Source organism: Canis aureus, chromosome X (assembly GCF_053574225.1).
Source record: "Canis aureus isolate CA01 chromosome X, VMU_Caureus_v.1.0, whole genome shotgun sequence".
NCBI lineage: Eukaryota > Metazoa > Chordata > Mammalia > Carnivora > Canidae > Canis > Canis aureus.
Genome location: NC_135649.1, coordinates 31,334,292 through 31,362,258, shown reverse-complemented (window position 1 = coordinate 31,362,258; position 27,967 = coordinate 31,334,292). Strand labels below are relative to the sequence as shown.

General features: G+C 42.1%; 1 protein-coding gene and 1 pseudogene across 8 annotated transcripts in view; one reads left to right on the top strand and one right to left on the bottom strand.

Moving 5' to 3' along the window:
- Positions 1-21,682, top strand: part of LOC144308331 (uncharacterized) — a 33,895-nt gene extending 12,213 nt beyond the window's left edge. For 3 of the 8 annotated variants that reach the window (XR_013374818.1, XR_013374819.1, XM_077888680.1), the window contains exons 2-4: positions 14,917-15,030; positions 19,826-19,936; positions 20,023-21,682. Coding sequence is in view for 1 of the 8 variants with exons in the window: in XM_077888680.1 (XP_077744806.1) it covers positions 14,917-15,030; positions 19,826-19,936; positions 20,023-20,036 (239 nt within the window). In the remaining 7 variants the exon portion in view is untranslated. Of the gene's footprint in view, positions 1-14,916; positions 15,058-19,806; positions 19,937-20,022 lie in introns of all 8 variants that reach the window. The other 5 variants (XR_013374815.1, XR_013374814.1, XR_013374813.1 and 2 more) reach the window with 3 other exon arrangements.
- On the bottom strand, positions 10,161-11,457 carry LOC144308328 (rab GDP dissociation inhibitor beta pseudogene; annotated as a pseudogene).
- Positions 21,683-27,967: the final 6,285 nt, after the last annotated feature.

Below are 27,967 nucleotides of genomic sequence, written 5' to 3'. Positions count from 1 at the left end.
GCATGTAGTAAATATAGATCATTTCAATCCTATTGTATAGAGGTTCCATGATCCATTTAATCAAGCTCTACTGTTGGGTATCTGAGGGTCTTGAGTTTTTCATTATTACAAATGATGCACATTGAATATCAGTAAAACTGAGAGAATTGAATAGGTTAATCAGTACAAAGCCCTCCACAGAGTACTTAGCAAAGAGCAAGGTCCTTATAAATGCTAGTGTTATTTTTATATTGTCAAATAGCCCTGTATAATGGTGAACTAATTTATGTTCCCAACAGCAGGGTAAGAGGGCTTGGTTTTCCTAACTCCTTGCCAGTTGTTTCAATTTTTGCCTTTTTGTATTTCTTTCTCTGTTAATGGCCTGTTCATGTTCTTTGCCAGTTCTCCTTGTTGGATTCCTATTGCTTTGACATTTTTAATTGATTTCTGTATTGGGGCTATCAATCCTTCATAATATGAGTAGCAAATACTACCCCACCCCAGGTTTTTTTTTGTTTGGTTTTGTTTGCTTTAACCTCATAGATATTTTTAAGTTTAGTATGGTTAAATCTGTCCCATCTTTTCCTTTAGGATTTCTGTCTTTGCTGTCCTCCTTTAGAAAGTCTTTTTGCCACAGAACAGGTTTAGAATTCAGTGGTGGGGAAGGCTTTCCTGCCTTAGATTAGCTCCAGCAGGTTTCATCTGAGGCTTCATTCTTCTGGGGTGTGGTTTTCCAAATTCTGTCAATGGAATTCACAACTCTAGACTACTTAAAACGTATATGGGAGGGGAATACCTTTATTAACTTTAAATCTACTTGTGAAAACACAAGATGTATTAAAAAAATGAGTGTTTTTCTATCTTCATCCAACCGAGAAAATACTTTAGCTCCTTCAATATTTTCTGCCTTTGTTTGCTTTCTATGGAAAGGTCTGTTTTTGCTGAAGCTATTGTTTTGGGGGATCCAACCAAAGAGAAGTTGAGTTTCAGATGCATGGAATTGGGGTTAGCAGGATATATTTATGTGGTTTGCTATCACTTCTGCATGTAGTTAAGTTATTGGTGGCTGTAGCAGTGTAGAAATGACTTGTGGGAACACTTTTAAAGCAGTAATTCTAGAGCTTATTTATGATTAGTCATTACATAAAAAAACTTGACATAGCCTAGAATCTTAGAGCTTATATATACAAGAAATGATAGAGATTTGATATTTGATATTTGATAGAGATTTCCCAAATTTGACAATAATCAAGAATATCTATGTGACATCAATCAGTGATGGGTTGGGAAACCGAAAGAAAACTTTCTAAACTCTTGGGAAAAACTAAATTGTTTCCCTGTTCTCTCTGTAGACATTATAGTACAAAAGTGGTTTCAGACAAAGAGGTGATCAAAAGATTCAGGCAAAAAAATACAGAAAAGGTAGCAGGAGGGAAACTGGGGAAAAGTTAGAGAGGGAGACAAACCATGAGAAACTCCTAACTCTGGGAAACAAATGGTTGCAGAAGGGGAGGAGAGTGGGGGGGATAGGGTAACTGGGTGACAGGCACTAAGGAGGGCACTTGATGGGATGAGCACTGAGTGTTATATGTTAGCAAATTGAATTAAAATAAAATATTTAAAGGAAAAGAAAAGGTAGCAAGGAGTTGTACCAGATAATATAACGAAAAAGAACGTTTTTTAAATATTTTGTAATGTTTGTGGTTTTTTGTCAGTTTTTAAAACTTGTAGTTTCTTGTCATTTATTGTAACATTCTAAATAGATATTCAGGATTATACCTAATTTTCCACTTTAAAAAAAAACTTACTTAACCCAAATGGTATGAGCTTCAGGCCCCAAAAAAGCTGACCCACCACTTCCTATGTAGTTAAATATTGATAGTCATTTGGAGTGTTTCATGTCACAGATGAGGGCACTGGCTTGCCCAAGCTGGCAGAGATGGGGGAGAGCCAGGATCCAACCCCGAGTCTGTCTAGCTTCATGGTGTGCTCCCCACTTTCCAAAACTGTCTTCTTTCAGATGAAAATGTATAGTAGTCAACAAATTATGGTAATAATGATAATCTACTGGCCTCTTCATGGCCATACTCACAGTTGCCACTGAGGGCCCATTGCATTAACACTAAAGAACCGTGCTCTTCCTTCCTTCCTTTTACCCGTCCTGCTTTTTGGGCAACACTGACCTTTTAAACTATTTTGTTGATGTCAAATGTGGCTGTTAGCACCTGGGCTGCCATGGTACCTTTTTCTTCAAGAAAGGTAGACCCCCAGGGCATATGCCTGGATCATGCCAGTTCTTTTTTTTAAGATTTTATTTTATTTCATTTTATTTTACATTTTTAAAATTTAAATTCAATTTGCCAACATATAGTATAACACCCAGTGCTCATCCCATCAAGTGCCCTCCTCAGTGCCCATCACCCAGTTACCCTAACCCCCCGCCCACCTCCCCTTCTACAACCCTTTGTTTGTTTCCCAGAGTTAGGAAACTCTGGTTTGTCTCCCTCTCTAATTTTTCCCACTCAGTTCCCCTTATAATCCCTTTCACTATTTTTTATATTCCACGTATGAGTGAAACCATATGATGATTGTCCTTCTCTGATTGACTTACTTCACTCAGCATAATACCCTCTAGTTTCATCCATGTCAAAGCAAATGGTGGGTATTCATCATTTCTAATGGCTGAGTAATATTCCATTGTATCTATAGACCACATCTTCTTTATCCATTCATCTGTCGAAGGACATCGTGGTTCCTTCCACAGTTTGGCTATTGTGGACATTGCTGCTATGAACATTGGGGTGTAGGTGTCCCGGCGTTTCACTACATCAATATCTTTGGGGTAAATACCCAGTAGTGCAATTGCTGGGTCATAGGGTAGCTTTATGTATAACTTCTTGAGGAAACTAATGAGAATGAAGATACAAGGGTTCAGAATCTTTGGGATACAGCAAAGCAGTCCTAAGAGGGAAATACATCGCAATACAAACATCCCTCAAAAAATAGGGAAAAAAAACTCAAATACACAAGCTAACCTCTCATCTAAAGGAATTGGAGAAAGAACAGCAAATAAAGCCTAAACCAAGCAGCAGAAGAGAGATAATAAAGATTAGAGCAGAACTCAATGAGATAGAGACCAGAAGAACTGTAGAACAGGTCAACAAAACCAGGAGCTGGTTCTTTGAAAGAATTAATAAGATAGATAAACCCCTAGCCAGTCTTATTAAAAAGAAAAAAGACTCAATAAAATCACAAATGAAAGAGATCACAACCAATACCAAGGAAATACAAATGATTTTAAAAACGTATTATGAGCAACTATATGCCAACAAATTAGGCAATCTAGAAGAAATGGATGCATTTCTGGAAAACCCACAAATTACCAGAACTGGAACAAGAAGAAATAGAAAACCTGAATAGGCCAATAACCAGTGAAGAAATTGAAGCAGTTATCAAAAACCTCCCAAGACAAAAGTCCAGGGCCAGATGGCTTCCCAGGGGAATTCTATCAAACGTTTAAAGAAGAAATAATACCTATTTTACTAAAGCTGTTTCGAAGGGTAGAAAGGGAGGGAATACTTCCAAACTCGTTTTATGAGGCCAGCATTACCTTGATTCCAAAACCAGACAAAGATCCCACCAAAAAGAATTATAGACCACTGACGCCTGGGTGGCTCAGCCGTTAAGCATCTGCCTTCAGCTCAGGGTGTGATCCTGGAGTCCTGGGATCGAGTCCCACATCAGGCTCCCTGCATGGAGCCTGCTTCTCCCTCTGCCAATGTCTCTGCCACTCTCTGTGCATCTCTCATGAATAAATAAATAAAATCTTAAAAAAAAGAATTATAGACCACTATCCCTGATGAACATGGATGCAAAAATTCTCACCAAGATACTAGCCAATAGGATTCAACAGTACATTAAGAGGATTATTCACCATGACCAAGTGGGATTTATCCCTGGGATGCAAGAGTGATTCAACACCCTTAAAACAATCAATGTGATAGCCTGCAGATCTCAGCAGGGCAGGTGGAAGCTGAAATAAGCATTTTGAGGGACTGTGAAAAAATGTGAGGCAGGGCTCGCCTTCTTAAGTTAGAGTTACTTGACTCCAAGCAAGCTTAGGGAAAGCATTTTGCAGGTGTCTTCTCAATCCCAAAGACTGAGCCTATACCTGACTCCTTCCTCCCCACTTTCCTTACTCTGCCAATAGTTCAGCTCTACACCATAAAAGAGATGCCCTTTCCTCAGTCAACCCAGGCTTGCCTTCAGCTCCAAAGCTCTGCTTTCCAGGACATCAAGTACCTGAGGGTGTTGCCTGTAACTGTCCACTTTGTGCTACAGACTCAATTTTTATTTATTTATTTATTTATTTATTTATTTATTTTTTTCAGACTCAATTTTTAAAACTGGATCCCAAGTTTCACCAGCTTGACAGACCTTACTTGGCAAATGCAGCGGTTATCCTTAGTTCTATGTCTTTATGACATAGCACAGATCTCTAGTCTTCAAAATTACCATCAATTTATAAAAGGCTGTGGTGGTAGAGGACAACATGTGCTAAAACAGATCCCTGACCCAGGTGGCCTGCCAGTTTCCAAAAGCTCAAGACGAAGGGTGCATGAGAGCAGTTTGCCTAGGTGAAAACTGCTTTGTTTGCTTTTGGGGGTTCCTCCCCTCCCTGCCACCAGGGCAGCTTTATTCTGATATGCAACATAGTTGTGCCCCAAGCACAAGTCTTCCTGACTGCCAGGCCCTGGTATTTTGACCTGTATCCCCATCCTCTTCTTTTTTTTTAATAGTTTTTTTTAAAGATTTTATTTATTCATGAGAGACACACAGAGAGGCAGAGACACAGGCAGAGGGAGAAGCAGGCTCCATGCAGGGAGCCTGATATGGGACTCGATCCTGGGTCTCTAGGATCAGGCCCTGGGCTGAAGGCGGCGCTAAACCACTGAGCCACCCGGGCTGCCCTCCCTTCCTTCTTCAACTTGTGTGTGCTCCACTTCTGATCTGATCACCATGGGCTAACTCCTTGAAGGGTTTTGCAATCCTTGAACAACCCTTCAGCCAGCTCCTGTAGTGTCTGTTGAATCCCCTTTAATGTTTTAAAATGTTGGGGCCTGACCAGTCAGTGACATTTCCAGAGTCTGTCCAGCCCCTGTTATGATTTTATATGTCCATCGTATTTTATTGAGGTCTAGCAGGCCTGTCAAGGGACAGTTTTAGACTATTACCCAGGTGATCCAGTAATACAAGGAGCCATTGTTCTCCAAAGCTCTGCCAGACATAATTATGCCATCTAAACAAATAAGCATCTCAAGGTAATTCATATCACCAAAAGCTTTTTCCATCATACTCTTCAAGGTGTCTGTGGCCACAAAGATGTGTGGAGCCTCCTTTCAAATAAGTAAAACCTAACAGAACAAATGCAGGCTGTTTTGTTTGGCCCAGTCAGATACAGGGATGCAATATAGCACTTCTCAAACATAGTGCTAGAAATTACTGATTTTATACCATTCAGTCTAGAGGTTAATCTGGTTGCAGAAAACTCTGTAAGGTGGAAAAAGATGATAGAACATTAGTACTGCTGCCTTGCACCCCCATATCCTTGCAGTCCTGAGTCTGCTTTCTTCTAACATGAGCTTTCCTTCTTCTCCTTAACATACTTGTTTATCCAGCTAAATGGCAATTCTTAACCCTGACTGCCTATTATATCTGTGGAATTTGTCATAAAACATGTATCCCTTGGGCCTCACCCTCCCCCTAGAGATCCTAACATTTTCTTTTTTTTTTTTTTATTTATTCATGACAGACACACACAGAGAGAGAGAGGCAAAGACACAGGCAGAGGGAGAAGCAGGCTCCATGCAGGGAGCCCGATGTGGGACTCGATCCCAGGTCTCCAGGATCACGCCCTGGGCTGAAGGCAGCGCTAAACCGCTGAGCCACCTGGGCTGCCCGAGATCCTAACATTTTCTAAACACCTGGTCTTTGCCCTATGCCCTGCCCTAGGAGTAGAGGCAATTTAGTCATGGTCCCTGCCTCCACATAGTTCATAGTTAAGAGGCAGAGGCAAATATATTAAAAAGTATGATTCACAGAGAAAATATGGTATAACTCCATGTTTTTTTCTTACTCTAGCTTGTTATTCATAAAACTGCCAATATTAGTAAGGTAAACATGGATTTGTTCAATAGGTTCTAGTATACAGGAGGAGGAGGCTTTCTTGGATTCTTGGGTAACCAATTAAGAATTTATTTTTATTTTTTTTAAGATTTTATTTATTCATGAGAGAGAGAGAGAGGCAGAGACATAGGCAGAGGGAGAAGTAGGCTCCCTGCAGGGAGCCTGATATGGGACTCGATCCTGGGACTCTGGGATCATGACCTGAGCCAAGGGGAGATGCTCAACCACTGAACCACTCAGGTGCCCCACAAATTAAGAATTAAAAAAAGGGATCCCTGGGTGGCGCAGCGGTTTGGCGCCTGCCTTTGGCCCAGGGCGCGATCCTGGAGACCCAGGATCGAATCCCACATCAGGCTCCCGGTGCATGGAGCCTGCTTCTCCCTCTGCCTGTGTCTCTGCCTCTCTCTCTCTCTCTCTGTGACTATCATAAATAAATAAAAATTAAAAAAAAAGAATTAAAAAAAACAGTAAAATGTAAATGTCCATAGAAATTTTATTTGTAATAGCCCAAAACTGGAAATAACCCAGATGTCCTTCAGGAAATGAATGGTTACACAAACAGGTATATTCATACCTAGGAATACTACTTAGCAAGAAAAAGGAACAATTGACACTTGTGACAACCTGGATAAAATCTCTAGACAATTATTCTGAGTTGAAAAGGCTAATCTCATTCTTGAAATGACAGAATTATAGTGATGGAAGGATGTTCAGTGGTTAATAAGGGTTGAGGAATTGGAGAGGGAGGCAGGTAAGTGTGGCAATGAAAGTACAACATACGAGAGCCTGGGTAGCTCAACTGGTTAAGCATCTGACTCTTGAGCTGAAATCAGGGTCGTGGGCTCAAGCCCCATGTTGGACTCCATGCTCCACATGGAGTCTGCTTGTTCCTTTCCCTCTGCTCTTCACCCTGCTCATGCTCTCTCTCTCTCTTTCAAATAAATAAAATCTTTTTAAAGAGTGCAACATGAGAGATCCTTGTTGTGATGAAAATGTTCTAGATTTTGATTGTGGTGGTGGTTATGCAAGGCTATACATCTGATAGAATTATATAGAGCTAAACACCCACCCACACACAACACCCAGACACAAATGAATACATGTATACTGGTGAAATCTGAATAAGCACTGAGGATTGTACTAATGTCAGTTTCTCGGTTTTGCCACATTGGGGACTGCTGAGGAAACAGTGCATGGGACTTCCCTAAACATTTCTTGCAAGCTTCATTGAATGTATAATTATTTCAAAAAAATAATAGGACAAGTTACTAACCAGAAGCCAAAAGGATTAAAAATATTAGACACATTTACAAATGCAAAACTATAAATGGCTACATTAGGAGAAGCTGGGAATATAGTTATTCTTTGATGTTATAAGGAAGACAAACAGTCCTCAGGGAATATTAAATTTAAAAAATAGTTTCATTGTTTTTTCCCAATTAAAAAAGAATGTTTCTTGTGGAAAATTTAGAACATGTAGCTCAAAAAAGGTCATTAATTATCCTGTCATTTGAGATAACTGTTTTCTTCAACATTTAACATATATCTTTCCAGTCTTTTTCTATGTATGAAACTAAAAAATTTTCACAATCAGCAATAGATGTTCCCTTTCTTTAAAGAGTCTTGTATTGGGGCAGCCTGGGTGGCTCAGCGGTTTAGTGCCATCTTCAGCCCTGGGCATGATCCTGGAGACCCAGAATCGAATCCCAGGTCAGGCACCTTGCATGGAGCCTGCCTTTCCCTCTGCCTCTGTCTGTGCCTCTTACTCTCTGTGTCTCTCATGAATAAATAAATAAAAATCTTAAAAAAATAAAGAAGGAAAGACTATCCACTGGAAAAAAGACAGTCTCTTCAATAAATGGTGCTGGGAAAATTGGACATCCACATGCAGAAGAATGAAACTGGGCCATTCTCTTACACCATACACAAAGATAAACTCAAAATTGATGAAAGATCTAAATATGAGACAAGATTCCATCAAAATCCTAGAGGAGAACACAGGCAACACCTTTTTTGAACTTGGTCACAACAACTTCTTGCAAGATACATCCATGAAGGCAAGGGAAACAAAAGCAAAATTGAACTATTGGGACTTAATCAAGATTAAAAGCTTCTGCACAGCAAAAGAAACAGTCAACAAAACTAAAAGACAACCTACAGAATGGGAGAAGATATTTGCAAATGACGTATCAGTTAAAGGGCTAGTATCCAAGATCTATAAAGAACTTATTCAACTCAACAGCAAAGAAACAAACAATCCAGTCCTGAAATGGGCAAAAGACATGAACAGAAATCTCACAGAGGAAGACCTAGACATGGCCAACAAGCACATGAGAAAATGCTCCGCATCACTTGCCATCAGGGAAATACAAATCAAAACCACAATGAGATACCACCTCACACCAGTGAGAATGGGGAAAATTAACAAGGCAGGAAAGGCTGTTTTTGTTTTTTTTTTTTCTTTACCAATGAACATTTTTAATTGTGATAAAAATAGCATCAGTATAAGGTGGTTGGGGAATAATGGAAAGGAAGGGCTCAGATGAGATACAGCACATTCATCAGGGGGTGGGGTCTTTAGTCTCCTGCCCCCCCCCCTCACTTAGCCTTTTACCATGGTATCCAGCACCTGGGAAGAACTTTTCTACACACTATTTCTGCTCAGGCTGTCACTATTTGACCAGGCAGGGGACAGAGAAGCAGCCAGTGGGCCTAACTCTCCTTCCCTTCGACCTTGAAAACTGAAGATGACTGGGCACATAACTCATGGTGGCCTGGTGTCGTTCCACCTCGTTGGGTAGCCGCAGAAACCAGCTATACTACAAAGGCCTGGTTAGAGACCCCATAAATAGCTTTCCCTGGGTCCCTGGCATCAGTCATATTGGCATTTGGGCCTGTGTCCTAGAAGGAGCTCAGGTTTGCTCGTATCAGTCGATGCTTCTCACTGGCTTCAGATAAAACTTTCACCTAATAAATAGTGTGTTAGCACTAGAGCCTGAATGAGCTCCTCGGGGCCCGGGAATCATCAGATGAAATACTCCTCCTTGTCCCTGCCCTTGGCTGAGTCACTCTCCATTTGGAGGATGGCGCTGGGCTCGCCTTCTGCAGGTTCGTAGGTGACGTAGCTGCCTTTGTTCTTGTACAGGTAAAAGAAGATCAAGATCACGACTGAGAGCAGGGAGGTGAGCCCCAACCATTAAGCAGTTTGTCTACTATTTTTATACGATTACAAAATGGCAACAAAAAAAATAAAAATAAAAATAAAGAAGTCCTTATTGACCCCCCCCCCCCCTTTGGTGATGTGATCATACATGAGACAGGTACAAGGTTAACCGAGGGGGTGAGGAGGGAGCGACGGGAACCACAGCTAGGACCAGACAACGTTCTGCAGGCAAGGGGAGCTTGGAAGAGGCGGCCTGACACCGACGGGGAAGTGGATGTGAAGGAAACAGTGCTAAATGAACCCTTGACGACAGAATTCGACAAGGGAGCTGGCTGCTCGTGTCCCTGACCCCCTAGTTTGTAGAGAAGTGGGAATGGAAGTTAAGTAGCCCTAATCCTACCTTCACAGCTGAGGACAGGTGGTAAAAACGCTCGAGTAGAAGGACTGGTGTGTCCAGATGTGTGGATGGTATGTGTAGGGGGCAGACGACAGGGCACGAAGGGGCAGGGTGGGGACCTGAGCAGCCGCAGCTAGTCACTGCAGTTAAGAAGTCAAAACAGAGATGACCAAATGCAGAGGAGACCCCAATTAGGTCTCCAAGTTCTGGATGATAAGGGGAAGCCATTCTGTCGACTGAGCTCAGTGAGCTCGGGTGGATTAGGGCCAGGAGGCTAGGGCGGGGGTGCCCTAAGCACCAATGGCCGAGAGGGACCCAGCCACGAGGGCCAGAGCTGGGCCAAGCCACCGATGTAGGGGAGGAAAAGGGGGAGGAGCCCAGAGCGTGCTGTTCTCCCCAGCCTAGCGGCGGCCATGCAGAGCCTTGGGCTGGCTAAGGTGAGCAGACGCGGTGACCTGCCGGTGCGGAGCCGCCCGGCCGTGAGACACGTTCCTACATGATATTAGAAAGGGCAGGAGTATTTACTGGTACAGCGCCCTGCAATCGCGGTGCGGATTACAGCAGCAGGCCTACGCTATCCGGGGCATACAGTATGCGTCATTTGCCAGAGTCTGTCCTAGCGAGATGAGTACGTGCACTGCTCCTAGTCTTCCCCGTAGATGTCGTTCTTCTTGCGCTTCATTTCCTCACAGTCAAACTCGGAGCCCGTCATCCTCCTGTAGATGTTTTTAATATCGTCACAGGTGGTCTCAAAGTGAGTTGTAGCATCGTACGTGCGGGAAATGAAGATCTGGCTTTCCGTCCCCAGGTTTTTGGGTACAAGGAGGTCGCTGATGCTAACGAATTTCTGTTAAATTGGTTCCAGAAGCCCCAAAGCTGGTCTGATTTCCTTCTCGGGTTCCTTGGTCTCCACCGTCGTGCTCACTATGGTGATGTACTTCCCTTGCGTGGCCACATTGTGTGCAGAGATCATGCACATGTAGGTGTCTGACTTCCGATTGACCTGGTTCTGGGGGATGATGATCTGGCAGGAGTTGGCGTCATTGGTGTTCTTGATGGGGTGGCTGAGAATGCAGATAACCCTGATGAACTGGCCCACCTCTACCTGGTCTTTGACATAGCTGGGGTCACAGATGAGCTGCTTGCAGCGAGCAACCGCTCCTTCAGATTTCACACCAATCACTTTGCCATTTTGCACAATGATTTCTTCAATGGGTTTATTGAGCATGTAGGTGCCACCATAAATAGCCCTTAGCCTTGCAAATCCCTGCGGCAGCTCCCCAAGGCCATACAGTGGGTAGAGGTACGGGCTTTTGCCATATCTTGCCAGAGACTCCCTGTAAAGTTTAATCCTATTAATGGTTTCACAACATGGCTGATCTAAATAGTCATTGGTCCTGTAAAGTGCCAGGGCATGGCCAGTAAAGTCTATGACATCTTGTCCCAAGTCAAATTTCTTGTACACCTCCCGCATGGCAGTCTTCTTAGGATCGATGCCCTCAAAAGTTCTGGGATCTTTTTCATCAAAGTTGGCAACATATACTAGGAATTTTCTGAAGCGACGTTTTTCAAACAGTCGCATTAAGCTAGATGCCAGGGCTTCTGCTTCAGTGGAAGGAACCTTGTAGATTTTTCCTCCCTTGTAGACAAAGCTCCCTTCAGTCACTTTGAAATCCAGATAACGAGTGACCTCTGTATAAAGCAGCATCTTCACCAGCTGACCATTGGCCATGAAACTAGTGAGGATTTACACCAAACCCAAAGGCCAGTTGCCTGATTACACATCTCCAGTGGTGCTGCCTTATTCCAAGACTACAGTGGAGGATTTCTGCATGAAGATTCATAAAAATCTTATCAAAGAATTTAAATACACTTTGGTCTGGGGTCTGTCTGTGAAACATAATCCTCAAAAAGTGGGTAAAGACCATACGTTGGAGGACGAGGATGTCATTCAGATTGTGAAGAAGTGAAACCTTCCCTTCTGCCCATCTGCTGGGCCAACCATAGCAGCTTTTCCCGTGACCAAGCACCCTATCCCAAACCCCTTCCGGCTTTGGCAGCCAGTGGATCAGGATTCAGGGGAGGGAGATGGAGGCCCTCAAACTGGAACTTTACTTGTCTTACCTTGGTGTTCCCTTATAAATTCAACTGCATAAAGGACCTGGTAGGCCAGCCAGCTAAAAAAAAAAAATGTTGGAGAGGATGTGGAGAAAGAGGAGCCCTCTTGCACTGTTGGTGGGAATGTGAACTGGTGCATTCACTCTGGAAAACTGTGTGGAGGTTCCTCAAAGAGTTAAAAATAGATCTTCCCTATGACCCAGCAATTGCACTGCTGGGGATTTACCCCAAAGATACAGATGCGGTGAAACGCCGGGACACCTGCACCCTGATGTTTCTAGCAGCAATGTCCACAATAGCCACACTGTGGAAGGAGCCTCGGTGTCCATCGAAAGATGAGTGGATAAAGAAGATGTGGTTTATGTATACAATGGAATATTCCTCAGCCATTAGAAACGACAAATACCCACCATTTGCTTTGACGTGGATGGAACTGGAGGGTTATTATGCTGAGTGAAATAAGTCAATTGGAGAAGGACAAACATTATATGGTCTCATTCATTTGGGGAATATAAAAGATAGTGAAAGGGAATAAAGGGGAAAGGAGAAAAAATAAGTGGGAAATGTCAGAAAGGGAGACAGAACATGAAAGACTCCTAACTCTGGGAAACGAACAAGGGGTGGTGGAAGGGGAGGTGGGCGGGGGGGTGGGGGTGACTGGGTGACGGGCACTGATGGGGGCATTTGATGGGATGAGTGTTATGCTATATGTTGGCAAATTGAACTCCAATTAAAGTAAGTAAGTAAATAAATAAATAAATAAATAAATAAATAAATAAAATAAAAAAGAGTCTTGTATTAATAGGACTTTAATGTATATATAAAACTTTATCATATGGGTACGGAATGAATATTTACCTAGCCCTCTATTTTGGATAGATTGTTTCAGTGTTTTAAAAAAATATTTAATTTATTTACTTGAGAGAGCAAGACAGCACAAACAGGGGGAGCAGCAGAGTGAGAAGGAAAAGCAGGCTCCCTGCTCAGCAGGGATGAAGGGCTCTATCCCAGGACCCTGGGATCATGACCTGAGCCAAAGGCAGATACTTAATCATCTAAGCCACCCAGGCATCCCTAGATTGTTTCAGTATTATCAGTAATGCTGCAATACACATCATTGTGCTTGTATCTTTCTATATATCTCTGATTACTTCCTTAGTATAAATTCTTTTTTTTTAAGATTTTATTTATTTATTCATGAGAGACAGAGAGAGAGAGAGACAGAGAGGCAGAGATACAGGCAGAGGGAGAAGCAGGCTCCACGCAGGGAGCCTGATGTGGGACTCGATCCTGGGTCTCCAGGATCACACCCTGGGTTGAAGGCAGTGCTAAACTGCTGAGCCACCCGGGCTGCCCAACCTTAGTATAAATTCTTAGGAGTAAAATTATGGGTCAAGGAATATGTAAATTTTTAAAGCTTTTTCTACATTTGGCTAAAAAGCTTGCCAGAAAGGTTGTATAAATGTTCCATCTCTGTTTTTCCAGAGCATGTTTTTTGTTGATAATGGTAGCAACTGGTTGTATGCTGTAGATCCACTTTGGCGATTTTTCTTTTTTTTTTCCCAAAAAGTATTTTTTAAAGACTTTAATTATTAGAGATTGTGAGCAGGGGGAAGGGCAGAGGGAGAATGAGGAAGGGAGAGAAGAGTCTGACGTGGAGCTTGATCTCACAACTCTGAGGTCACCACCTGAGCTGAAATCAGAGTCTGATGCTTAGCTGACCGAGGCACCCAGGCACCCTGGTGGCAATTTTTCTGTTCCTTGATACAGTGCTATAGGATCTAGCCCCATGCTGGGTTCACACTAGGTCCCTAAAAAATATTTGCTGATTTAGGGCAGCCCCGGTGGCGCAGCGGTTTAGCGCCGCGTGCAGCCCAGGGCATGATCCTGGAGTCCTGGGATCGAGTCCCACGTCAGGCTCTCTGCATGGAACCTGCTTCTCCCTCTGCCTGTGCCTCTGCCTCTCTCTCTCTCTCTCTGCATCTCTATGAATAAATAAATAAAGTCTTAAAAAATACATTAAAAAATATTTGCTGATTTAATATCCTTCCTAATACGTTCCTTGAAACTCTTATGTGGGGCATGTGGGAAACAAAATCATCAAAATATTAGTGTGCTTTAACCCTGAATTGTATCACTGAACCCTGATACAGAGTATGGCCTTCAGGGGATAGACAGGTACATTTTGATTGGGAGGAAGAACTTGGGAAAAGTTCAGAGGCTCTAAAGTGGGATGTGTGAAAATAAACCTCATTTAAAATGGAGTGTGTGGGGGTGATGGGCGCCTGGGTGGCTCAGTTGGTTAAGCTTCCAACTCTTGATTTCGGCTCAGGTCATGATCTCAGGGTCATGAGGTCGAGCCTTGAGTCGAGCTCCATGCTAAATAGGGAAGAGTCGGCCTGAGATTCTCTCTCTCTCCTGTTCCTCCCCTGCATGTGCTTACTCTCCCTTTCTCAAAAAAAAAAAAAAAAAATCTTTAAGAAAAATTAAGAATGGAGTCAGGGAGGAAGCCCTGAAGGGGGAGCTCTCACATATTACCACTTGCTATAAGAAGCATACTTTACCTTCCTCAAGAGGAAGCAGTTTACCTTATAAGACCCCAGCAGCAGGAAGAATTTCTCCTTGCTCAGCAACAGCCCAGCCAGTGAGAACTCAGGAAAACAGCTCCTCCCAGCTTCTTCCTTTTCCCTCCTTTTTTATTTTAATTTTTAAAAAAGATTTTATTTATTCATGAGAGAGAAAGAGAGAGAGAGAGAGAGAGAGAGAGAGAGGCAGAGACACAGGCAGAGGGAGAAGCAGGCCTTTTTTTGTTTTATGACTTCCACCCACTGCAGGAAGCCCGATGCAGGACTCAATCCCAGGACCCCAGAATAACACCCCAAGCCAAAGGCAGATGCTCAACTGCTGAGCCACACATGCGTCCCTTCCTTTCTCCTTGAGAGCAAGCCCCTCTTCTATTTTCTGGGTTGGCCTGTGACTCATTGTAGTTTTCCTGTTCTGAGTTGTAATTCCTCTGCTGTTTTTGAATAAAGTCATTTTGCTGGTAAAATAACTGGCTCTTTTGTTTTTGAAGGTCAACATTATATGGTGATCCAGATGGGACCCAAGGGTGGTGAACCCCAGAGGAACCAACAACCCCCAGAATCCTGTAAAGTACCCACTTCATTGCCTTGTGCTATCTGCTTCTGTGAGTCATCTTTTTTCTTTTAGTTCGGTAAGTCTCCTCTCGGATCTGAGCTCCCTCCTTCTGGTTGAGCTCTCCGACTTTATTTGGGATCTGTTTAATTTTTTTTGTTTGTTTGTTTTATGAAAGCGTCGTCCTTCCTGGTGAGTACTCTTCTGTTTCCTGAATCTCTGGTTTTGAGTAATGGGTTCTCAATCTGCTAATTCTCTCAGGAGGGTCCTCCTTCTGGGATTCCAGTCAGTTTTACATTTAAAAACTATGGTCCTTCCTCATGTGCATTTTTAACTAGTTGGATCAACTTAACAAAAAATAACTTAGGACTCAGTGGCTGTTATGGGGAACTTTTGATCTTCCCAAACTTGTTTTTCTTAGAACCAAATTAGGAGCTCCAAAATTAAGAAAGAAAGAAAGAAAGAAAAGAAAAGAAAGAAAGAAAGAGAGAGAGAGAGAGAAAGAAAGAAAGGAAAGAAAGAAAGAAAAGAAAGAAAGAAAGAAAGCAAGCTCTAAAATAAAATGAACTGAATGGGATACCTATTTCAATTAATATCTTGAAGCTTCCAAGAGTATACAAGACTCTAAAATCATCTCTTTATAAAATACTATTTTAAATTAACCAAGGTGAACAAACCATTGAAAGAATGCAAAACAAAACAAAACAAAACAAAACTTTTCAGGCTTCTCTCTTTGTCTCCTGCCCTCTTTGTCTCCAGCCCTATATCTTTTATGCCCTCTGCTTCCTCATTCTGGGTCTCACAGTAAGCTTCCCCTTTTCTCAACATCTCCCTTCTCTGAACCCATTAGAACCTGCCCCTTTAAAATTACTCTTGGAGGATCCTGATGCTAAGTCCCTAATTTCCCATGTCCCCTGGACTAAGGCTGAACTGAGCTGTAGTCAAATATTTTCTTGGAGTTACTGAAGATCCTCATAGATTTGCCAAGGAATTTTATACAGTCATCCAGACCTACCAACCAGGTTCCTCAGATTTGTATCAGCTAGTTCACATGCTTGTTGGCGAAGACCAGGCCCAGCACTTGTTGGCGAAGACCAGGCCCAGCACTGGATGAAAACAGCTAATTGGAATGATCCTGAAAAATCTTTAGAACTTTATTTTTTTAATACTTTATTTATTTGAGAGAGAGATAGCACGAACAAGCTCAAGCGAGGGAGCGTGTATGTGTGTGTGCGCACACGCGTGCACGGAGAGTATGCCAGCACAAACAGAGGGGAAAGGGAGAAACAGGCTCTCCTGTGAGCTGGGAACCTGACGTGGGCTCGATCCCAGAACCCTGGGATCATGATCTGAGCGGAAGGCAGATGCTTAACCGACTAAGTCACCCAGGTACCCCTCTTTAGAACTTTAAATGAGAGACCAACCCCATGCCTTGTTATATGATCAGTCTGGGCAATTACTAAACAGCTTCACCTGGCAGTCTCTAGGGCTCTCCTAAAACCTGTTGATTGAAATAAGATTGAGGCTTGCACTCAGAAACCCAGTGAACCTGTGCACAACTATTACAGTCATCTCCAAATTATTTTTAAGGAAAATTCTGGCCTTTCTATGAGTGTCAAATCCATTCAGCTACCCTTCAATTCTGTGTTCATTAAAGAGCTGAACTGGTATTTTTCCCTTGTAGTTAAAGGATGAGGATGGAATGGGAAACTGTCTACTTGAGATTTGGTTAATTTAGCAATGTGGCCCACCCACACCCCAGAGAATTCAACTATAAGGAAGACCACTAAAATCCTTAATTTTCAACTCCAACAAATGGAGGGCCCCTGAAATAAAACCAACCCCCTCTTGGTCTCTGCCATTGTTGCAAAAAACCAGGACATTGGAAGAAAGATTGTGCCAAGTGGAAGCATTCTAGATGCCTTCAGCCCTCCAACAAGCCTTTCCAGGTCCCTCCAAACTCCTAGCTACAGGACTCCAAAGAACTACAGGAGCTTTTCCCAATCCTTCCTCTCCACCAGCTTGGAGAAAAAACTTTCTAGATTAGGGATGAATGTCTCTGTGTCCTTATCAATACTGGAGGTACACTCTCCGTGTTCATCCTCACTCTTATTAAACAGCCCCTGCTCAAAGTACTGGAATGGTTCAAGTAGTGGGGATCTCTCACAAAACTCAACAGGTTTCTATCTTTAAACCAATTCCTTCTTGTTTCCTTTAAGAGATACTTATTCCTTTCTTCTTAGTTCATCTGCCCCATTCATTTTTGGGGGCTGAGATTTCTTAGAAAAATAATGTATTGGACTTTTTTTCCTCCTGAAAGGGGGAGATAATTCTAGAATTTGATAGCAACAACTGAAATTGCCAACTAGGTGAATCAGATGACCCTTCAGTATCTTTTATTTTTTCCATCAAATTTTTCACTGTGATTGATTTCTCTGTGGATAAAGCCAATAGATTATCCCTTTGCCTTTTGGGGAAAGAATGCAGTGTACCTGGATGGTAATACCCGTGGGTTTTGCTCAGTCTTTCCTACTTCTCCCAAACCTTGAAAGTGGATTTGGAAATACTAAATTACCTGGAAGTTCTGCTTTATTACAATACTTAGGCAGCTTGCTTCTCTTATCCCCTTCTCAGGTGTCTTTGCAGGGACAGCATCCATCCATTTAGGCTGTTAGCCTTAAAGGGACACAAAGTTTCCAAGGAAAAACTACAGTTTGTTCAGACTCTGGTTTGATATTTGCAGCACCTGAGTTCAGAACAAAGGCTACACCTGTAGATCCAAATAGGCTTCATGGCATTCTGAACTTCCCCAAACTACCCCAATTATAAGGTTTTCTCAGGCTAGCTGGTTACTGTGCAAAATTGGATTCCAAACTCTCTAGCTGTAATAATCTTAACCCTGCCACCATTCTTCCTTCTTTGTGGACAATACTCCTCATAATTCTTAGACTCCTCATGATGGCTTACAGAATACGCCTTTGGATAACGCAGACTTTTGGTGGTTTACCAAGAGTTCTTATTTAAAAGGTGAAAATAGTAAACATTATGTTGGCTATGCTATTACAATTTAAAAAAATTTTTTTAGAAAATTTTAAATTTTATTTTATTAAAATTTTTTTAAAATTTAAATTCAACTTGCCAACATACAGTATAACACCCAGTGCTCATCCCATCAAGTGCTCTCCTTAATGCCCGTCACCTAGTCACTACATCCCTCCACTCTCCTCCCCTTCTGCAACCCTTTGTTTGTTTCCCAGAGTTAAAAGTCTCTCATGGTTTGTCTTCCTCTCTAATTTTCCCTCACTCAGTTTCCCTCCTTTCCCTTATGGTCCCTTTCACTACTTCTTTTTTTTTTAAAAAAAGATTTATTTATTTATTTATGATAGACATAGAGAAAGAGAGAGAGAGAGAGAGGCAGAGACACGGGAGGAGGGAGAAGCAGGCTCCATGCCAGGAGCCTGACGTGGGACTCGATCCTGGGACTCCAGGATCGCGCCCTGGACCAAAGGCAGGTGCTAAACCACTGAGCCACCCAGGGATCCCCTCACTACTTCTTATATTACAATTTTTTTGAAGTTGTCAAGGCAGCACCTTTGCCCTCAGCTATCTCGGCCCAACAGGCTAAATGATATGCTCTTGCTTAGACCTACATTTTAGCCAAGGGCAAAACTGCAGATATCTATACTGATAGCAGGTAGGCCTTTGGAGTAGATAACGACTTCGGAATGCTATAGAAACAGTGAGGCTTCCTTACTTCTAGTGGGGACAAAATTAAAAATGGCCTTTATGTTCAGGAATTATTAGATGCCATACTCTTGCCAGGTGCTTTGGCCATTATCAAGGTCCCTATGCATTCCAAACTGGATTCTTTGGAAACCAGAGAAAACCACCTTGTTGATATTTCCACAATAGATGCTGCTCTCAAAGGAACCAACAAACAAATCTGTCATGGTCCAACGGTATGTTCCCCTTTTCAAATGATAATCTAGAAAAATTGACTAGAGATGCCCAACAATCAGCCCCAGGAAAGGAAAAACAATATTGGAAACCTAATGACTGTAGGTTCGATTGAAAAAAGAAAACTCTAGGTTGGGCCAAATAATAATCCAGTGCTGCCAGAGACTCTAAAGTTCCCATTACTGACTAGGGTATATGTATCCAGTCATTGGTCTGCTGAGAAAAATGAAAACCTTTTGAGCCAATACTAGTGAGTAAATATTTACAAGACCATGGAGTGACTGCTTTGCTTGCCCCACCTGCCTGAAATATAATTCAAGGAAACTTGTCTACACCGCTCCTGGACACTTTAAGTTGCCCGATGGACCAAAGTTTGGCAGAAGTGTTTTATTCAACTTCCCTCATCTCATGCCTATAAATATGTCTTTGTAATGATTTGTATGTTTTATCAATGGACTATTTTTGTGGCTAAAATCCTACTAGAAAAGATCATCCCTACCAGGGTAATCCCCTTTCAAACTTCATAGTGACCAGGGGACTTGCTTCAGCAGGTTTGTGCTGTTAGGCCATTGTTACAAAACTTCCACTGTGCTTACTACCCTTTATCCTCAGGGCGAGTCGAACATACTAATGGTACCATTAAGCAAAATTTGTAGAGATCCTTCAAATACTCTGGCAAAAAGCCCTGCTGTTAGTTTTCCTACTTATTAGGTCTACCTCTTTGGAACCTATAAACTCTCACCCTTTGAGATAATCACAAGATGGCCAGTGTAGTTGGCTCCTGCTTCTTCTGATCCACAAATGGTAAAGGGGGATATACTTCAATATTGCAAAGACCTAATTGCTTCTGTTGAGAATAACCATGCTTTAGTAGAACAATCTTTCCACAGTGCATTCCCCGGAGACAAAGACTTCAAATATCACAGTCCAGAGATTTCATCTATTGGAAAAGATATCTCCAGAAAGACCCTCTTCAACCCTGTTGGAAAGGCCCCTATCAGGTACTGTTAACCAACCCCTGTGCTGCCAAACTCCAAGGAATGATTCTTGGAGCCATGTGTCACATCTTTTTCTTTTTTCTTTAAAGATTTAACTTCTTAAATCATCTCTCCATCCAATGTGGAGCTTGAACTCATAACACCGAGATCAAGAGTCGCATGCTCCTCCATCTGAGCCATCCAGGCATCCCCCCACCCCCATGTGTCACACCTTAAGGAAGCACAAAACCCTGATTAGATCTGCACACCAACTGCATACCTGGAATTAAAGATTTCCAGGAATTGAAGCAAACGACAGCCAAAGGAGACAGCTTTCTCAAGATGACTGGACCAGACCTGTATACCTTTTTCTTGCTGTTGGTTCTTAAACCATATTTCTCCTCTTTCTTTCATGGTCTAATCTATTGCAAAAGCAGAACCTTTCTGACTATTGGATCTGACACCAGAAATTTTGATTCGTTCTTCCCTATTTATTATTTGTTCCCCTGCACCCAAGGGAAATACAAACGAGCTAACTCCTCTTTGCAAGGCTTTTTAGAAAGAGTTTTATTTATTTGAGAGAGAGTGTGTGACAGAAAGCAAGAGAAAGCAAGCAAGCAGAGAGAGGCAGAGGGGGAGAGAAAGAGTCTGAAGCAGACTCCATACTGAGGGTGGGGCCTGACTTGGGGCTCGATCCCACAACTGCAAGATCATGACCTGAGCTGAAACCAAGAGACTGATGCTCAACTGACTGAGCCACTTAGGTGCCCCTGCAAGGCTTTTAGAAAAGACCACTTTAGGTGGGATGGTTCCTTCCAGAAGTTCTCCTCATCTTATTCTATATAATTATTTTTAAAAGATCTTATTTTTAAATAATCTGTGCACCTGATGTGTGGTTCAGACTTATAACTCTGAGATCAAGGGTTGTAAACTCTACTGACTGAGCCAGCTAGGCATCCCCTCTGTATGATCATTTTTTTAAGTAGGCTCCATGCCCAGCATAAAGTCCAGTGTGGGGCTTGAATCCATGACCCTGAGATCAAGATCTGAGTTGAGATCAAGAATTGGACGCTTAACCAGCTGAGCCACCCAGGCTCACCTGTATAATCATTTTTAAGCTTTATACCTGTTGCCTCTCAAACCTTTGTAGAAACTATGTGCCCAAATAGGATGATGCAAGCTTAGCACTTCAAGATGATCTTCAACATTTATCTCAGATGGGAAGTGCCTGATAGTTCTCCCTCCTACCCTTCCCCATACTCATATGTGACCTCAGGGGTTTCCAATCTATGTACTTTCCCTGATATGGGACATGACAACCAGGAAGAGTCCTTTCTGACACCAAGGGGACAAATCCACTAAATATGAAAAAAAAAAAACCAGCACAACCCTGACTTTTGATTAGGAATCCTTTTTGAAGAAAGACCTTGATCGAAAGGGAGAAATGCGAAAATAAAGGAAACCTCATTTAAGATGGAGTCAGGAAGCCCTGAAGGGGGAGCTCTCATGTATTACTACTTGCTGTAAGAAGCCTCTCCCATTTCCCAGCAGGATGCAGCTTACTTTATGTACCCCAGCCAGAGGAAGGAAGAATTTCTTGCCCAGCAACAGCCCAGCCAGTAAGAACTCAGTGAAACAGCCCCTCCCAACTTCCTCTTTTCCCCTGTAAATTAAGCCCCTCTCCTGTTTTCTGGGTTTGCCTTAGTTTGCTTGTCTTGAATTATCATTCTTCTGCTATTTCTGAATAAACTCATTTTGCTGGTAAAATAACTGGCTCTTTTGTTTTTTAAGGTCAACAGATGCAGAAACCACCTGAGGTTTCTGAGAACAGACCGAAGGGGTCTGAAAAACTGAAGTTTGCTGGGGAGGGAGGTAGTGTCTGAGGCATTATGGTAGTTGTTGTGGGGGGTGGGAGAAATCAAAACTCCTGCCAATTACTGGCTTCCCACTACCCCACTCCTTTAAGCTCTCAGGATGTTAATTGACCTAGTTTTTTTTTATGTAAAACATTAGTGTACAAAAGTCTCCCAGCAGAAATCTGGGCATAATTATACTGAGTTGTGCTTTTATTTTTTTGGAGGGGTGGTGTACGAGTTTCATCTAAATTCCCCACCCCCTGTGTCATCCATGTGGTATTACTAGTCAAGTGGGACCAGTGGCCAGAGGTCTGGGCTTCCCCTCATTGCTGCTCCATCCACCCTGTGCCTGAAATACAAGTAGGGTGGGCAACCACACAGGCCCCAGGACTCTCCAGCAGGAGCCCATCATGGTTTTAGAAAAGAATAGGCCATGGCTGCCTGTATTTAATTACCAGATGTCATTAAATAATAAAAATATGTGAGCACTCAAATTATACCAGACTCTTCTTGGATGATTTTATGTCATCTCAGTTAATCTTTCTAACAACCTGGTAAGATAGATCCTTATCCCCATTTTACAGTTGAAGACATGGACTTAATTAACTTACCTGGGTCACCCAACTTGTATGTTGCCGATTTAGGATTTGAAATTGGATTTGAAACCTCATCCATCTGATTCCAGACAGCTGCTCCTAACCACTGCCTGATTTGAAACACAGGGTGATGTGCTCTTCCTGAATCCATTTCCTGCATCACACATCTTATTTTCTTAGATTCTACCACTTGAAATTCAATCCTTTGGATTCTGAAGGCTTTTCCTACCCCAAGGTCTCTTTTTTCGAGGTACCTATCAAAAGGAGCAGCAATGGCTTAAGCACATTAGATAGCATTTGAGTGGAGGAAAATTGGTTATTAGCTAAGTTCCCTAAACAAAGGACACAGGCGGTTGTTTCCTTAAGGTAATCAGTTTTGGCAAATCAGGAACACAAAGGTCCAAAGAAGAAGACATAAGATTAAGTATAAATGTTATATTGGTATCAGACATTTGCTACTCCTTAGGAAGCCAATTCTTTGGGGCTTCATTGGTTTTGCATTCCAGATAACTTATTAGCACATAAGGTAAACACTACATTTTAATTCTCAGAGGCCCCTGATTTCACCTTCTGCCTTCCTTGCCTCCTTTAAAGCTCCCTTGATTTCTCAAGATTACAGGAAGATTCAGTCAGGTTTGTATATCATGAGGGAGTTTTTCTCCCCAGCAGGCTGAGATAACGTGCTGTCACAGGTCCTTTGATATTCTTCTTTCGCTGTACATTTTAATAGGTACTTGCTCAGATTAATCAACAATCTGTATGATGTAACAGTGTATTATTGAGTGCATGTTATAACCCAGACTCTGTACTAAGCACTTTCCATGCATGATCTCATGAAAGTCTCATGAATGTGAGAACAAATTCTATCCCGGAAAGGCCAGCTTGTTCGAAGTTACAAAGATAGCAGAACGAGGATTTAGGTCGAGTCTCACTTCAGAGTCTCATAACCATGGTTGGTGGTAGCTATAGTTAGACCATAATAATTGACCTAAATATAGAAATAGGGGTTCTAATGAAAGGTGGTAGGGTATTTACTGACCAGCAGCATGGCCTGTGCTACTATTGTGCTGGTTTCTGTAGGGATGACTATCAATGAAATAGCACATTTATAATAATTAATATAATCTAATAAAGAACAATTATCATTAGTATTTTATTTGTAACAGTAGCTAACACTTCCCTCATTTAATCAACAAATATTCATTGAGTCTTCCTATAATGTCCAAAGATTGGGCAAGGTTCTGGGGATACAAAAGCAAGCAAAAAAAATATGTGTTTCTTGCTTTCTTGTGCTTATATAGTTTAGTGGCAGAAACAGACATTAAACAATCACTCTGATAACTGTGTAATTACAGAGCTAAGAGATCAGAAGGGAAAGGACATGATTCTTAGTGGGCAAATAACGAAAGAACATGAAATAGATGATGGGTTGGGATCAGGATAAGGCTTTCCCTGAAGAAGAGAAGGGTAGTTGCAATGAAGTAGGTGAGGAGGGGGTGGGAGTCGAGCTGAAATGCACATCTCAGGGAGGGGAATAGCATTAGCATCTGTCTTAAGGATTTGGTCTCTATGCTGAGAGCACTGAGGAGTCACTGGAAGGTTTTAAGCAAAGGCCAGCCGTGAGCAGATTTACATTTGAGTAAGATTTCTGGAGTTGTTGCAGGGATGATGGATGGGAGGGGAGCAAAAGTGGAAGTTGGGACCAGTGAGCAATAGTCCAGGCTAGAGATGATAACTTAGATGGGTTGTGGCAGTGGAGGTGGAAATGTATTTGGGAGGTGGCAGATTTCTTGGAGGTGGTGCCGATAGAACTTGGTGAGAGATTCAATAAGGTGTGGGATGGAGGAGGGCAGTGATGCCCTTTCATCTTCATGGCTATGCTATGAGTGAGGTGTTGCTATCCCCTCTTTTATGAAGAAGGAAACAGACTTCTCATGGCTTTAGCATAAAGTCTACAGGCTTCCTAGAACCGTTGGGACATTCAGCCAGACTCTTGGCTTACATATCCTGGTCTCCTCTGCCAATATGCCCCTAGCTCTCTGTGCTCCAGCTACAGTTGCCCTTTAGTTATTTGTCATGCCAAGCTCCTCCTAGTCTTAAAGCCTTTTCATATGCTATTCACTTGACCTGAAATGCTTTTTTCCATTTCTTTGCCTGGCTCCCTCTTTCCTTGGGGAAAACCTCTGATCTATCAGACTGGGTTAGGCCATTAGGTTATTTGCTCTCCTGTCACTCTATACTTTTGCACTGATTACACTTGTATCTAGTTTTTTGTGTGATTATTTTTGGTCCATCCCTCCTACAAAACTGTAAGCTCCGGAGAAGGGATCTTGTTTGTCTTCTTTATCTCCCTATTCCTAATGACTAGCATAGGGCTTAACATATAGTAAAGTGTTATGTACATGTTGAATGAATGACTGAAGCTTTTAGAGTCTAAGCTACCTTGCCTACTGTTAAAGAGTAAGTGACTGATCCAAGACTTGGACTAAGTCTACCTAACAGGAGAGCCCAAGCCCTAACCACTATGCAAGACTGTCACTGTTCATGTTTGCAACTGGAATATGTCAAAGCCATACAGCAATTGCAAAAGAACTTAGAATCGTTTTCTTTTTTCCTCCTCTCCCCTCCCTTCTTCTTCCTTTTCTTCCCTCCTCTCTCCCTTCTTACATCCCCACCTCCCTTCCTCCCTGCCTGCCTCCCAGTGTTTTTCTTTTATAAGATTTGGAAAGACTGTAAGAAGTCATCTTGTCCAACCTGTGCATTTTACGAATGACAAAACTGAAGCTTGACCAAATTGCCTGCCCAGAGGCCATAGTTATTGGCAGACTTAATATCTTTATCTTTTATGGTGGGCATCATTCTAGCAAAATCAATGGAGATCTAATTAATTTCAATCTTGTTTACCCAATATCCGTTTGTTATAACCAGGTTAGTCTCATCACTGACCTGGGTGCATGCTTTGCTCATTTTTACCTCAGTAGCATGATACACACTGGTCCCTTTGCTTGGAACTTATTTTTTCTTTCCAACCTATCTATTCCTCCTTCAAGCCCCAGCTCAGTTCTTATCCCCTCCATGCAGACTTTCTGGCTTACTGTAAAGTCATACAGCAGTCTCTATCACTCATTTGGCCTATAATCACACATCAATGTATATTTTCTTTTAAATGTTCTTAGGTGTGTTTTTTTCTTTGCAGACTGCCCTCACCCCAAGCTTCTCAAGGGCAGGAACCATTTCATATTGCGTACCTCTTTTATAATCCTTTGGATCTCTAGAAAAGCACTATACATATAGTAGACACTCAAAGAATAATTCTTGAATGAATGAATGATGTGAGCAAGAAAAAAATGAAATGGTAAACTCTGCCATCTTGTGGCTATCAGTCTTTAGTGTTGCCATTTTCACTTTTTCATGTTGAAATTAGAAAAGTGGCACATTGTAATAAACAAAGGTGATGGTGGTAAGGTGGGAAAGGTTTCTTTTCCTTTTGCTCAATGTGCCAACAGCATGGCTACTGAAATAGTATATATATGTTTAATATTTTCTTTTTTTGTTTAATATTTTCATCAAAGAAAAAGAATGATTATACTTTCTATTTGTACAACACCTAAACGTTTATAAAGGTCCTGTAGGGCCATTACCTATTTTGAGTCTCATAGCAACTCTAGGAGACAGGCAGGCAGATATTGTTACTGTCAATTTACAGATGAAGCTTAGAGATTCTTACTCAGAGTTAATAAATATACATTGAGGACCTGTTACATGTCAGGCAGACTGGTAGGTACTTTCACATGCTAAAGAAGTTAAGTTAGTTGCCCAAGATCACCTGGCTGGTAAGTGGTAGCATCTGTAATCTGACCCAGGTCATCTGACTTTGGAAGCCAGTGCTCAGATGCCACTATCTTTAGGTCAGTCAAATTCCTCTCCTGGGGCCATTTAATTGTTCTCTCTTTTTTGTAGAATGAAATATTTTGTGATTTAAGGTCTGAAGAGCAGAGCTTGGTGTAGGTTATAAGCCTGTACTCTACCTAGAGCAGTGGTTGTCCATTAACATCACTTAGGGAGTTAAAAAAAATTACCCATATCCTGGCCACAGAACAGAGTAATTAAATCAGACTCTGGGGGTGGAGCCCAGGAAAAAGTTGTGGGTTTTTTGTTTGTTTTAAAGCTAATTCCAAGGTGCAGCCAGGGTTGAGAACCACACTGCTCTAGCAGAAAGGTCAGCAAGACAACATTGTAACAGTTGATCCAACTTTTTCAGAGATTGGTCCTGGCAAACATTAAGAGCATTCAATGGCGAAGAGGGAAGAGGAGTAAAGAAACACCAAAATGTAATTAGTTGGGTCTGTTTTTGGTTGTGCAAGCAAACTGAATAGCAGTGACAGAGGCAAATCATCAGAGCTAAAGAAGACCCAGGAAAGAAAAGGACATGGATCTCACTTTGAGGTAGGGAGAGGGATAACAGGCACTTCCTTCTCCAGAAGAGCAAACATTATAAGCCCCTATTCATCCATCCATCTGTTCATTCATTCACTCAAATTATTCACTCATCTACTATATGTCAGGCACTATACTAGGTACTGGAGATATAGCAGTGAACAAGCCAGAAACAGACTTTTAGCCTCATGGAACTTTCATTTCAGTTGTGGGTGTAGGGGAATGGTTCTGCTACAGTGTTCTAGTGAGCTTGAACATCTCCCTATAGGCCATATAGCCAAGGCTCAACCACATTCTGACTCAAGCCTTGGAGGAATGCCCCATAATCCTCTTTGGAACGCGGTAAGATAAGCAATTGTGAGTTGTTACAAAAGACCATTTCTTATATACCTCCCTATCTAATGGGAGGCTGCCATGAGGCAGTTTCTCATCTGCCTCCCCGGTTCTGGTGAGGCATAGAGCTTTCTACCATCATGCACACAATCTCCTTCAGTATAGGTGCAGTATAAACTGCTTGGCTGTAGTTTAGAGCTGGCTCCTCCACAACAGTGACCCACTCACTGTTCATGTCATTTGTCATCTGGCCCTTCCAATTCAATGTCATCCTGTGGGATTAGGGACGTGGGCGTGCTGACACCACGATGATCTTGCTTTTGCTGCCTATGTAAGTAATAAACTGTATCCATTTGGATTCATTGTCTTCTTGTTGGCTGAATCTATGGAAGTGTAGTAAGCCAGCCTAGCAGCTGCCAATGTGCTGCTGTTTAGGGACTGCTTGACCGCTTGATAGTAGTTCCAGACTGTATAATTTGATCGGAAAAACTTAGCAATTGGCAGAACCCTTACATTGGTTGTTTGGCCAGTAGAGTAAGAGCTGTTGTAGGAGGAAAAGCCAAATAGAAGCCTCAGAAACTCCTCACCCCCATCTACCAACACAATAAGTAAATAAAAGTTAAAAACTGTATTGCATCCCCTGGAGAATTGCAGAATTTAGTGATCTGAAAGACTTATGCAGTGCATTCCCCCATCAGATACCTATTAAATGCACTAGTTGTGGCCCTAAAAAAAACAAAAACAAAAACAAAAAAAAACAACAACAACAGATGAATCATGGCAGGTGACAATATGAAGTACCACAAATTTTATTAAGTAGTACCAACTGCTCT